Raw genomic sequence first — 12,530 nt, 5'->3', positions numbered from 1 at the left:
AAGGTTTTAAGAGAGGCTCCTGCTTTGCTAGTGAGAGTTTCAACCACATCACAGTTCATCTCAAGGATGCTATGACCTGAACAAAATCCTTTTTTTTAACAAGTGCGATAATGCCCTGTGCAAAATTTTGCTCTAAATTCTGCTGCTTTAAATTATTTTTCATGCATGTATTTCCTCTGACCTTGTGTGGACTGGTTATTTTGTCTGTGCATGTGTTAATGATACAAACCTTAGAATTCATTCAAGCACAACTTTAGGGTCAGTGTGAAGCAGTTTTGTTTTGCGTATATTGAAAACTGTGTGAAGGTCTGAACTGAGTTTGAATCAAAATGTACTCGGGATTCAGATGCAATTTACACTTTAATTGTGGTGTAAATGTGAAGTCAAACTGTTTACATGCTACAATTGACATGTAAATACAAAACAACTTGCAGTTATATAGCACCTAGTGAAACATCCTAAGGTGCTTTGTGGGAGTGTTATCAAACAAAACATGATACCAAACAGTGTAAGGACATTTTAGAACACATGACTAAAATCTTGCTGAAAGAAATAGGTTTCAAGGAATGCCTTAAAGGAGAACCCAGTACAGAGGCAGAGAGGTTTAAAGAGGGAATTTCAGAGATTAAAGTCTGGACAACTCAAGTTACCGTGACTAATAATGGGCAATTAAAATTGGGAATTCCAGAAGCTACAATTAAATGCAGATATTGCTGTCAGTTATAGAGCCAAAGCACATTATTTTGCCTTCACAGTTCAACAGATATTCACGTCCACAGATATATTATTACCTTCTGTTTGAAGCACAGTTACTCGCTGTCATTACATCAGAAAATTTCTACCGAAGTATTTGAGAAGGGCATTTTGGTGCCGTTACATATTGGAAAGAATGCAGTATTTCATGAAATTACCTAATCAGAGGAGGAAAGATCTTCCCCTGAAAACACATGGAAACATGTGCCTACCTCAGTCCTCCATTCTTAAACATTGTACAAGCTACTGAGTCATTGCCATCCCACAATCCTTGATATTTCCTCACCACCACCAACCCTCTAATACCAATATTTCAGACAGGGTGAGACTCGCAAAAGGAACAGACTCATCATTTGAAATTAATGCATGCCCAGGGCATAAAAAATAATTTCTGATGTTAAAATAAAGACACAGGTAGATTAGGCCAGAAAACCCAAAGTTTGATGCAGTTCACAATTTGGTAGTCATCCTTGGCCTCAAAGGACTGGCTAAGAAGAAGGAAAGCCGAAAGCGAATTACATGGCAGACTGTGATGTATCGTTGTGAGTTAGTGTATTGTTTAGTCTTTTCACATAAGACTTTCCAGCAAAAAGTTACTCTATACTAGGATGGTAATGAAGATAATTCAAACTGCACACAGACATATTTTGAACAGACACACTAATCAGCATGCTATCATAGGATATTAAACATTGAGATGTGAAAAATGTGCATCAACCTTACAAGGTGGAAAATTACCCAAGTATGTACTGTTCACAGAAGACTGAAGAAATTCTTCACTAGTCAGGGCATTGAGTATAAATGTTAGCAAGTCATGTTGTAACTGTAGAAACTTTAGTTAGGCCACATTTGGAGTATTGTGTGCAGTTCTGGTTGCCACACTATAAGAAGGAATGTGGAGGCTTTGGAAAGGGTGCAAAAGAGGTTTACCAGGATGTTGCCTGGATTGGAGTGTATCACCTAGAAGGAGAAGTTGGCCAAACTTCAATCCAACTTGCTAAAGCATCAGGGGCTGAGGGGTGACTTGATATAAGTATATAAAATTATGAGAAGCATGGATAGGATGGATAGTCAGAGTCCCTTTCCCAGGATGGAAATATCAAATATTGGGGGGCATAGGTTTAAGTTGAGAGGGGGAAAGTTTAATGGAGATGTGAGAGGCAAGTTTTTTACACAGAGGGTGATAAGTGCCTGGAACGCGCTGCCACAGGAGATGATAGATGTAGATACGATTAGCAACATTTAAGAGACATTCAGACAGACATGCGAACAGGCAGGGAATAGTGGGATATGGACTGTGTGCAGGCAGATGGGATAAGTTTAGAATGGCATAAATGGTCATTGCAGGCATAGTGGGCCAAAGAACCTGTTCCTGTGCTGTGCTGTTGAATGTTTTATATGCAGCATGTCACATTATCATAAGATCTGGTGCTGCGATCATGACTCAATATTTCAAAGTGTGTTAAACAACTTGGTGGAGAGCATTTGCTGTTTTTTTTAACACCTTAAATGGGAACTAAATGCAATGCACTTGGAATTCTGGCCTGAGTCATTAATTTCCTTTTGGAAATTATCCCTGGACTCACTGAAATATCAAAGATTGCACTAAATTGTGTAATTGCCTCGCTACTTGCCACTGTTTTCCTGAACCTTCCTTCAACATGAGATGTTACACAGCAGCACAAAATTACAGCCCATCCAAGCAGACATTTAATTTTGGGATATGTTGTAAAACTATGAATTAAGTCTAGAGTATAAGTCCAATCTAGTTTAGAGTAATAAACTAATCTTGAGACAAAGGCTCCTTTCTCATATATTTTCAACTGTCTTCTACAGCTCCCTATCAAGAAAGCAGTGACTTACGCTGAGATGCATACAGTTCCTTCATTATGTCTCCCAATTCGTCATCAAAGCAGGCATCCTTTGTTGTGTAAGAACCTGATATCAGGAGTACTCAAGTTTGAAAGAAATAAATATAACGCCTCTCATGAGATCAGGGTGTCTCAACGTGTGTCATGGTCAATAAAGTACGTTTGATATGTAGCCACTGTTGTATTGTAGATGTAGAAGACAATTTGTACACAGCAATATAAACATCAATGTGATAATAACCAGATGAACGTTGTCTTTAGTGAGTAGTGGAAGGATAAGCATTTCCCAGGACACTATTAGAAAGGTCAGATAAATGGCCAATAATTGCCACCTAAGGGCCTCAATGGGGGCCATAGGCCTTGTCCACACACTATAAAGTTTCAGCCTGGCTGAGGGCAGTTGACAAGGCAGCAGGAAAATGATTTTTAGGACCTTCCCCTTCCACCTCTGGTGCCTGGAAACCTGCCTATGGGGATATGTGAATGTTGTTAACTCAAACCCAAACATTATGGTTGAATTAAGTTGGAACCTATTCCCACCCGATCCTGTCTGGACAACCTCTGTCCGGCAGGTCAAAGTCTTCCCAGAGGGAAAAATCAGTAAATAAACAGTAATAATTGGAAATGAACTTAACTGGTCATACTGTGGCACTGTTCTGAATATACACAACCAGTATGCATCATTCGCAAGCTTTACTGGTTTATCCTTCCAGTTGGTCAATTTTTGTGTTCCATCTTTATCAGGTCATGGTTACGGTGAAGGTCTAATTGCTCAGCCACTGGAGATATTGCTTGGACTCAGGATATGGTCGATCTCTTTTGAGGAAGAAGACCAGGTCATTCCAAGGCTCATCTTCTTATGAGGAATATCAGATACAATTTCTAACAATTTGTATGAAAACATTTTAAAAAATGCATTGGTACCTTCTTTCTTGTAGATGATTTAAAGCAAGAATTATAATTTTAGATTCAGGTGATCAAACTGGAGCTGGGCATATTGTTGCAAGTTTCCTTTGTATTGGTGAATGGGGCAACATGTTTCATGAGCTGTTCGGAATGGTTACAGTTGCATGCTGGAAAGTTCTTAGCCTTCCATTTGTGTTTCAAGTATCTATCTACCAAAGTTAAGTCTAAAGAATCTTCTATATTGGTATTTGTGGTATCAATGTGCTAAAGGGAAAATTATATTTGTACCAATACATCCCTGTTGCTGTTAAACTATAAATGTGCGCTATTCTTACTATCACAACTGACTGCTCTAATCAATAATGTCATTCTGATAAGTGACGAAATACAAAGGTTTTACAGGGTCATGTGGGGCATATATACAGCAGGGACCAGTAATTCAGCCTAACCTCTCCATGTTCACAAACACAGTCCATCCATTCTCCTAACCTCTTCCTTCATTCCTCAACTAAATAAACCTCTATTCCCTTCTCCCACATGTGGTTGTCTCGCTTCCCCTTACAAGTACTGACATTATTTCGACACTCCCAATGATAGTGAGTTTCACATCCTCATCAAACTCTGGTCAAAGAAATCTTTTCTGGATTCTGTATTGGGTTTCTCTGTGACTGATGGCCTCTCCTCCTCATGCTCTTTCCCACAAGCAGTAATGTTCTGACAGTACCTATTCTATCTGAAGCTTGCATCATTTGAAAGACCGCCATGAGGTCAATCTCAGCTTTCTTCTTTCAAGACAAAAGACAGCTTGCCCATCCTTTCCTAAGAGCCACAGACAGCACACCAACTGGTCTCACCAAGATTTAATACATTTAGCATAACTTCTCTGCTTTTCAATTCTATGCCTCTACATATAAAGACTCAGGTTGTTTTTTTTTGTGGCCTTGCGAACTGCCGTGACAATGGATCATGGTTACAAAGTATCATGACATTTTCAACTTTTAATTCCGAAATGTGTTTTTAAAGGAGGCCTGTAACAAGCAAAAAAGACTACGGATGTAAATTCAGTACTCTCTGGCAAAGTTCTCTTTGGGATCCCGGGACTGTTGCACCTGTAGAAATGTACAGTAGCTGAAGGGGGAGATAGTGTGTGGAAGTAGTAATTAAGTTGGCATTGGGAGTGTAAGAGGTCATAGAGGGTACAGTGTAGCACAGGTGTATGAGATGCCATGGTGAATGGGTAAGAGGGCCCTGGGTGGCATGAGTTGGCAAGGATGGAACATTCTTCTTGAGATGGAGCAGTGGAACACAAAGGCTGAAGGTATTTTTGAACACAGCTGGCAATGAGGCAGCATTCTGTACAGTCCACTTTAGCTCCTCCTGGGTTACCTGGCACAATATCTAACTCAGTCCTGGACTGAATGGGGGGTGTGTGGGCAACTCACTTTAAAGACTGGGTGCATGGAGCCAGGATGTAATCCACCTCTGTGCACCCAACCTGGGAACAAAATTCAGGGTTTAAATTTCCACCTTCTGATGTGCCTACTCTAAATCCTTCTTCCCTTCATCCGTATATGGCAACTATGCCTTCAGCTGCCACGGTCTTTTTGCTCTAATACCACCCCTGTAGCTCTCTGCCACTGCTTTGCTACCTTGTTCTGAAATGGATGGACCTTGGGGTAAGAGGCAGAAATGGGACTGTGAAGGGTTTGGAGGACGAGGGGCGAGGGGGGTCGGGGTCTTGCTGAAGGAATTTCTCATATTTATGCATTTTCATTTTAAATACAGTGCTAAAATCCAGATGTAAGATTTTCATCCAGCCTGCCCACTTTAATCTGTGCTTTTTCATTTTGCATTTATTTTGCCTTGCAGCTCTGTGAAGCCTCGGGGAGGCCTTTCTAAGGTTTGCGTGCTACATAAATGCAAATTGTTGCTGCTTGTACTAAATACTCATGGAAATATCACTAAGTCAAGTTACTACGAAACAGATTTGTCCCCACTGAGACCTGTCAGACTTTTGGTTAATACAGAAGTGATTCCATGATCTGGCTTCACAAGCATCAATTACTAAATTACAGAATCTATCCTTTCTCATCAATCTCTTATTTTGTGAAGCAATTAAAAATAATTCACAAAAATAGAAAACACTCACATGCTGTGTCATGTTTAATTCACATTCTATAAAGCTATATCAATTAACATGAAAAATAACTGTATACTGGAGTTCAAAGGTCACCCACTGCACCTTACAATTAATGCTTCATTTTTGTTGTCTTTTTCTTCTTCAGTTCTTCCCTGTGCCGTTGTTTCCTCCGCTTTCCTCCTTCTTTTTGACCTGAGAAAACATTAAAGCAGCTTATCAAACAGTAAAATTATAATATACAGTGCAGTGTAGTTTGCCATGAATCTACTACTGCAGAGCTATATGACTCAGCAAATTGTAAATGGAATCAAGAGACAATAAAACATAACCAAAAAGCTTGAGGTCTCCCATTTTAGTACAAAACTCAAGGGATAGTTTTATTTATAGCTGTTCATAGCTGTTTCTAAATTAGATGCTTTTAACATTTACATGAGGTTAAGTATTTTTCCCCAATTTTATTCTCCTATCTTCTCTATCTGCAAACAGTTCCAGAGCAGAGAACAGCCCTTAAAAATCCTTGTTAAATTTGCTAGATTTTAACTTCCTAAAGAGACAGTCAATGCAACATTGACTCCTGTTATAATGGCTCATATTCAGAACTACAGTGTTATTGCAGATGACACGAAAATTGGTTTTGTAGTTGACAGCGAAGATCAGATGGGCAAATGGACTGAGCAGTGGCAGGTGGACTTTAATTCAGATAAATGTGAGGTGCTGCCTTTTGGTAGGGCAAATCAGAGCAGAACTTATAAACTTAATGGTAAGGTCCTTGGTGGGGGGGGGGCGTGGGGGAGGTGTTATCAAACAAAGAGACCTTGGGGTGCAAGTTCATTGTTCCTTGAAAGCGGAGTCACAGATAGACAGGGTAGTGAAGAAGGCATTTGGTAGCTTGCCTTTATTGGTCAGTGCATTGAGTATAGGAGTTGGGAGGTCATGCTGTGGCTATACAGGACATTGATTAGGTCACTTTTGGAATACTGCATGCAATTCTGGCCTCCCTGCCACAAGAAAGATGTTGTGAAACTTGAAAGGGTTTGCAAGGATGTTGCCAGGCTTGGAGGGTTTGAGTTACAGGGAGATGCTGAAGAGGCCGAGGCTACTTTCCCTGGAGAGTCAGAGGATGAGGAGCGACCTTATAGAAGTTCATTAAACATGAGGGGCATGGATATGGTGAATAGTCAAGGTCTTTTCCCCAGGGTAAGGGAGTCCAAAGCTAGAGGGCGTAGGCTTAAGGTAAAAGGGTAAAGATTTAAAAGGGACCTAACGGGCAACATTTTCACAGAGAGTGGTGTGTGTATGGAATGAGCTGCCAGAGGAAGTGGTGGAGGTGAGTACAATTACAACATTTAAAAGGCAAATGGATGGGTCTATGAATAGGAAGAACCTCGAGGGATATGGACCAAATGCTGGCAAATGGGACAAGATTAATGTAGAAATCTGGTCAGCATGAATGAGTTGGACTGAAGGGTCTGTGTCTGTGCTGTACAAGTCTATGGCTCTATAACTCTAATAACATCAAACATAGAAACACAGATGATAGGAGCAGGAGGAGAACATTTCATTCTTCGAGCCTGCTCTGCCATTCATCACAATCATGATTGATCATCCAACTCAAAAGCCTCATCCTCCTTTCTCCCCATAGCCTTTGATCTCATTCTAGTTGCTTCTTGAATACATTCAATGCTTTGGCATCAACTACTTCCTGTGGTAATGAATTACACAGGCTCACCACTCTTTGGGTAAAGAAATGTCTCCTCATCTCCGTCCTAAATGGCCTACCCTGAATCCTCACACTGTGGACACACCCACCATCAGGAACATCTTCCCTGCATCTACCTTGTCCAGTCCTGTTAGAATTTTATAAGTCTCTGACCCAGTCAATCTCTCCCCATAAATCAGTCCCGCCATCCCTGGAATCAGCCTGGTAAACCTTTGCTGCACTCCCTCAAGAGCAAGAGCATCCTTCCTCAGAAAAGGAGACCAAAACTGCACACAATATTCTAGGTGTGGCCTCACTAAGGCTCTTTATAATTGCAAAACACATCCCTATCCTGTATTCGAAACATCTCGCAATGAAGGCCAACATACCATTTGCTTTCTTTACTGCCTGCTGCACCTGCATGCTTACCTTCAGCAACGGGGGTGGTACAGTGGCTCAGTGGTTAGCACTGCTGCCTCACAGCACCAGGGACCCAGGTTCAATTCCACCCTCGGGCGACTGTGTGGGTTTCCTCCAGTTTCCTCCCACAATCCAAAGATGTGCAGGTTAGGTGAATTGGCCATGTTAAATTGCCCATAGTGTCTGGGTGAGATACTTTGAGGGTCGGTGTGGACTTGTTGGGCCAAAGGGCCTGTTTCCGTACTGTAGGGATTCTATGAACTGGTGCACAAGGGCACCCAGGTCCCACTTCACACTCCCCACTGCCGATTTACAGCCATTCAGGTAGTAATCTGCCTTCTTGTTTTTGCTTCCAAAGTGAATAACCTCATATTTATCCAAATTAAACTATCAAGTCACCAACTCCCTTAGATTGATAATTTCCCATCTCCCAAATATTTTCATCTCATCAATAAAATCTAGCATTTTGTTTTGCATTTTTAGCAAGAGAGAAAAGCAAAGACTATCCCAGCACTGACAACAAACACAAATGACTTGTATTAAAGCACACCCTGGAGTCCTGGCAGAAAAATCTTATAACTGATTCAGAATATTGGTTGCAGCTGTGTCATTGGTGCAAGAAAAAAACATAGGCAAGTCTCACAGCCAAGCTACAGAGACAAATGGAGATTGAAAAGTGTGAGCAAGAAAATAGAAAGATTTAAAAAAAAAGGAGTATTCAAAGAAAAGGAACTTGAAGAAGCTTGAATGAATGCTGTTTTGCAGCCCTGTGCTTTTTGTGACAGATTCTGTTTGTCTGTTTTAACCACATGTGCTTTTGGTGTAAGGGAAAACCTGAGCTACGTAGTCTCATAGCCAGTAATCTTACAACTCAGATTGGTGCAAATCAGTTAGGTATACATGGATATGGGCAACATTGAAAAAAATACATGGCGTCTTTTACCCTGAGAAGATGCTGCTAAACCTTCTTTTGTGCATCATAAGCTACTGTTTGTACAAGTGCTGTTTGTTTCAACGCTACCTCACTAAGCAGGTAAAGGAAATCCTTTGGACTGGAGACACAGGGAAGGAGCAGGCAAGCTAGAGTGACCAGATCGATTTCCTGAAGGACACTGGTGATCCAGTTAGTCATTTACCAAAGAAACGTCCAGCGGCTTCAACAGTTACTTTTATAATGCCAGTTCACTAATAATCAAAATGATTGAAAGTAATTTCCCCAATTTGCAAGGTAGGATTCGGACAATATATGGTACAGTAATGCTTGTGGTAATGAACTGGCAACTAAGATATTGTTTAGCCATGATGCATTTGTACATTAATCCTAAGAGAACTCCAATAACATTTCTCTGCTAGAATATTTTATTTTCAATTTAAGTGTATCATGCAGTGGTTCAAGAAGAATGGCCACCACTGGCTTTAAGAAGCAACTATGGACGGGCAGTACATGTGGCCCCGACAGCTTTACCTACATCCCAAGGGCAATGAATAAAAATTGTCCTCTCACCAACTGGGGCTTATTTTTAAATACTGCTTGAAAAGGCATCCTAAAATTATTTTCAACTGGAACAAAACTCATATCAGCAAAGTGGAATCTGGATGGCTACAAGTATTGCTTCAGTTAAAAATTAATCGTAGCTGTGGCTAAAATAATTACCTAAAAATACAGAAACTCTCCTCGGAATGAGAACAGCAGGGCTGATTAGCCAGGAAGAACCCTGTCTATTGATGATGTAAATCAGAAAACCATGAGCAAAAGGGTTGGTACTGCAAACTGAATTGGTAAATTATCCCTCAGTTAATGCACCGATGTCACAGCATTTGTTTCCATAACCAGTGCTAAATCTGCATGAATATCAGTGGAGGTATTGCAAGAGAAACCTGCCCCATACATCACTGGTTAGTTAAGGGAATTTCATTTTGATTAATTTGTGAAAACACTTAAGTCAATCAATTGTCAACTAAAAGCCAGGGGGGAAGCGTGCCTGAAAATTATAATGTACTAGCTTTACAGTCTTTACACCAAAGACTTGCAGCCAACTGGATTAAACAGTTGTTCCCCTGGTAGCGCACTGTCAATCATCTCAATGATGCAAACAAGACTTTCTCTAATACTGTACGGGACTTGGAATCTAATGTGTCCATTAGTCAAAACTTGTAATGCGAGGGCTGATCACTTGAGTGGTCAGTTGTGGTACCTGCTGTTCTCCCAAAAGGCCAAGCTGGTCTAAAATATGTAGTTGGAGCTTATAGTTAGTAAAGTGCAATGAAAAGAAATACATACCTATATTTTTATACAGAAAATACCTCTCTGGTAATGGTCAACAGGTTCTTTTATGTTCTTTTTCATTAACAAGAAAGAATTGACCATTTTGTTTTACTGTAAGAGATTCCAAGAATAACAGCTAGTAAAGAGCCTCTATCATCTCAGAACGTACTTTAAAATGACTGCTGATCCTGCAAGGTGAAAGTAGATTTTACGCTTAGGAATTGCATTGCTTTTGAAGTCCCCAGTGAAGTCGAAAAAGCATTTTGAGTGCAGCAAAGGAAATTCAGATTAGTAATGTGAAATAGATATCAAATAGAAATAGTAAATTTAGATCCAGTACTCAGCTGTGATTTAAAAAAAACTATTTTCAATCGTAGCAAACACATGTCTGTTATTCATAGCACAACATATCCTTCAGTCAATAGCTGGATGATTCAAATAAGAATAGTTAAACTGAGACTACATAAGGTATCTATTAAAATTAAGTTACCTTTTAGGAGGGAAACCATTTCTTTACACTGGAGACAGTGAAAATTTGAAATTCTTTGCCTATAAAGGCTGTGGATGATGGAGCAATTAAAGTTTTTGAGGCTGAGATAGACAGATTTTTTTCAGTAAGAGTACCAAAGGATACAGAACAAAGGCAGGTAAATTAAATTGAGGCATTGATCATCTGTGATCTAACTGATGGTGAAACAGGCTTGGGAGGCTGAATGGTTTTATTCCTATTTTCCGTCAACAGAGTGACAAGACAACGCAAATCTGATATAAAGAGAAAATTTGGTACTCAAAACTGGGAGCCAAACATTAGTAATTGGCCATAAGGGAGAGAAGACATGATCTTGGACGTTATCTCCTTACAAAACTACTACAGTTACATGATACCACCTGATACTGTAAGGGTGGGAGATAACTTCTCTCATTTTCCAGCAAGGGTACTGTGGCCTTCCAGAGAGGCATTACCATTGGCTTCCAAAACCATGGCAATTGAAGTATATTTGATTGGTGCTCATCCGGAAAAAAAAATGCATTTTAGTAACACTTAGCTTGACCTGAACATTTTGACCTGAACATTTTTATTGCAAACTTGAACAATGCATGTCAGTGAGCCTTCAAGGCGCAACAGCATAAATAGTTTGCAAATTCAGCACATTGATTTCAAAAAGCAGAATTGCTTTTTATGCTTAGGTATTTGGGACTTGAAATGTGAGATACCGATTGGTGACTGGGAAGTAGGGGATAGTTTGAGTGAATCACCATCGTACGCTCAGTGGATGACACTTATTCATCACTGACCTGGTCTGCTCTGTGCCTCCTGGCATCGCTGGTGCCTTTGTGGTTCTCAACCACCCATTCTCCTAATCTTTGCTTTCAATTCCCCCTCACAAGTTTCAGGCTCAGTTTCCTTCAGTCTACACCAATAGTATACTAGAACTTAGACAGAGTCAGGAGGCAGAGGTGAGTGTAATGGTCATCACTAAGGAGAAGGTGCAGGGTGAAATAACTCCACAGAGGCCAGTATCCCACCACCAAATCACCCTTTATTTACACGTGGAGAGTCTTTGACACTGATCCAGTTCCCCCGGAGCCAGCTCTCAGAGTGAACAGGATGTTTCCTGTTTTTATCTGTCAGTCAGGGCTCCCTGATTGGACCAGATTAATGGCCTCAATCAGGGAACTCATATTTTATAAGGTTCACCTGGTTGACCTCATTACAATCACTACACTGGAAAACTTGAAATGTCTGAAAGTGAATAAGTCACTTGCACTAGATGGACTACACCCCAGAGTTCTGAAGGAGATAGCTGAGAAGCTTATGGAGGCATTGGGATGATCTTTCAGGAAGCACTAAAGTCAGGGAGGGTCCCAGAGGACTGGAAAATAGCTAACGTAACACCTCTGTTTAAGAAGGGAGCGAAACAAAAGATGGGAAAATTATAGTCTCCGGTTAACCTGACCTCAGTTGTGGCTAAGATCTTAAGTCCATTGTTAAGGGTGAAATTGTGGAGTACTTGGAAGTGCATGGTAAAATAAGGCTGTGTCTGCATGGCTTCGTCAACAGGAGGTCATATCTGACAAATCTGTTATAATTCTTTGAGGGGTGTAATAAGCAAGTTAGATAAAGGAGAACTAGTGGGTGTATTCTTTATGGATTTTCAGAAGGCCTTTGTCAAGGAGGCTACTAAGTAAGAAAAGGATCAATGGGGTTAGGGGCAAGGTGCTGGCATGAATAGAGCACTGGCTGACTGGCAAGGGGCAGGCAGTGAGAATAAAGGAGTCTTTTTCAGGATGGCAGCCGTTGACTTGTGGAGTTCCACAGTGGTCAGTACTGGGACCACAACTCTTCATGTTATACGTTAACAATCTGGGGAAAGGAATTGAGGGCACTGTTGCTAAGTTTGCAGATGACACAAAGACAGGTGGAGGGACAGGCAGTGTTGAAGAAATGGAGATGCTGCAAAAGGATTTTGACAG

General features: G+C 40.6%; 1 protein-coding gene across 1 annotated transcript in view; it reads right to left on the bottom strand.

The window, feature by feature from the left end:
• Window positions 1-341: 341 nt before the first annotated feature.
• The window catches only part of dnajb6b (DnaJ heat shock protein family (Hsp40) member B6b), a 139,317-nt gene continuing 127,128 nt past the window's right edge, over window positions 342-12,530 (bottom strand). The window contains exon 11 of the mRNA XM_048607552.1: window positions 342-5,862. Within this exon, the coding sequence (XP_048463509.1) occupies window positions 5,780-5,862 (83 nt within the window). The 3' untranslated portion in view covers window positions 342-5,779. The remainder of the gene's footprint in view (window positions 5,863-12,530) is intronic.

This window comes from Rhincodon typus, chromosome 2 (genome assembly GCF_021869965.1).
Source record: "Rhincodon typus isolate 14 chromosome 2, sRhiTyp1.1, whole genome shotgun sequence".
Lineage (NCBI taxonomy): Eukaryota > Metazoa > Chordata > Chondrichthyes > Orectolobiformes > Rhincodontidae > Rhincodon > Rhincodon typus.
This window is presented reverse-complemented; position numbering and strand designations above follow the sequence as displayed.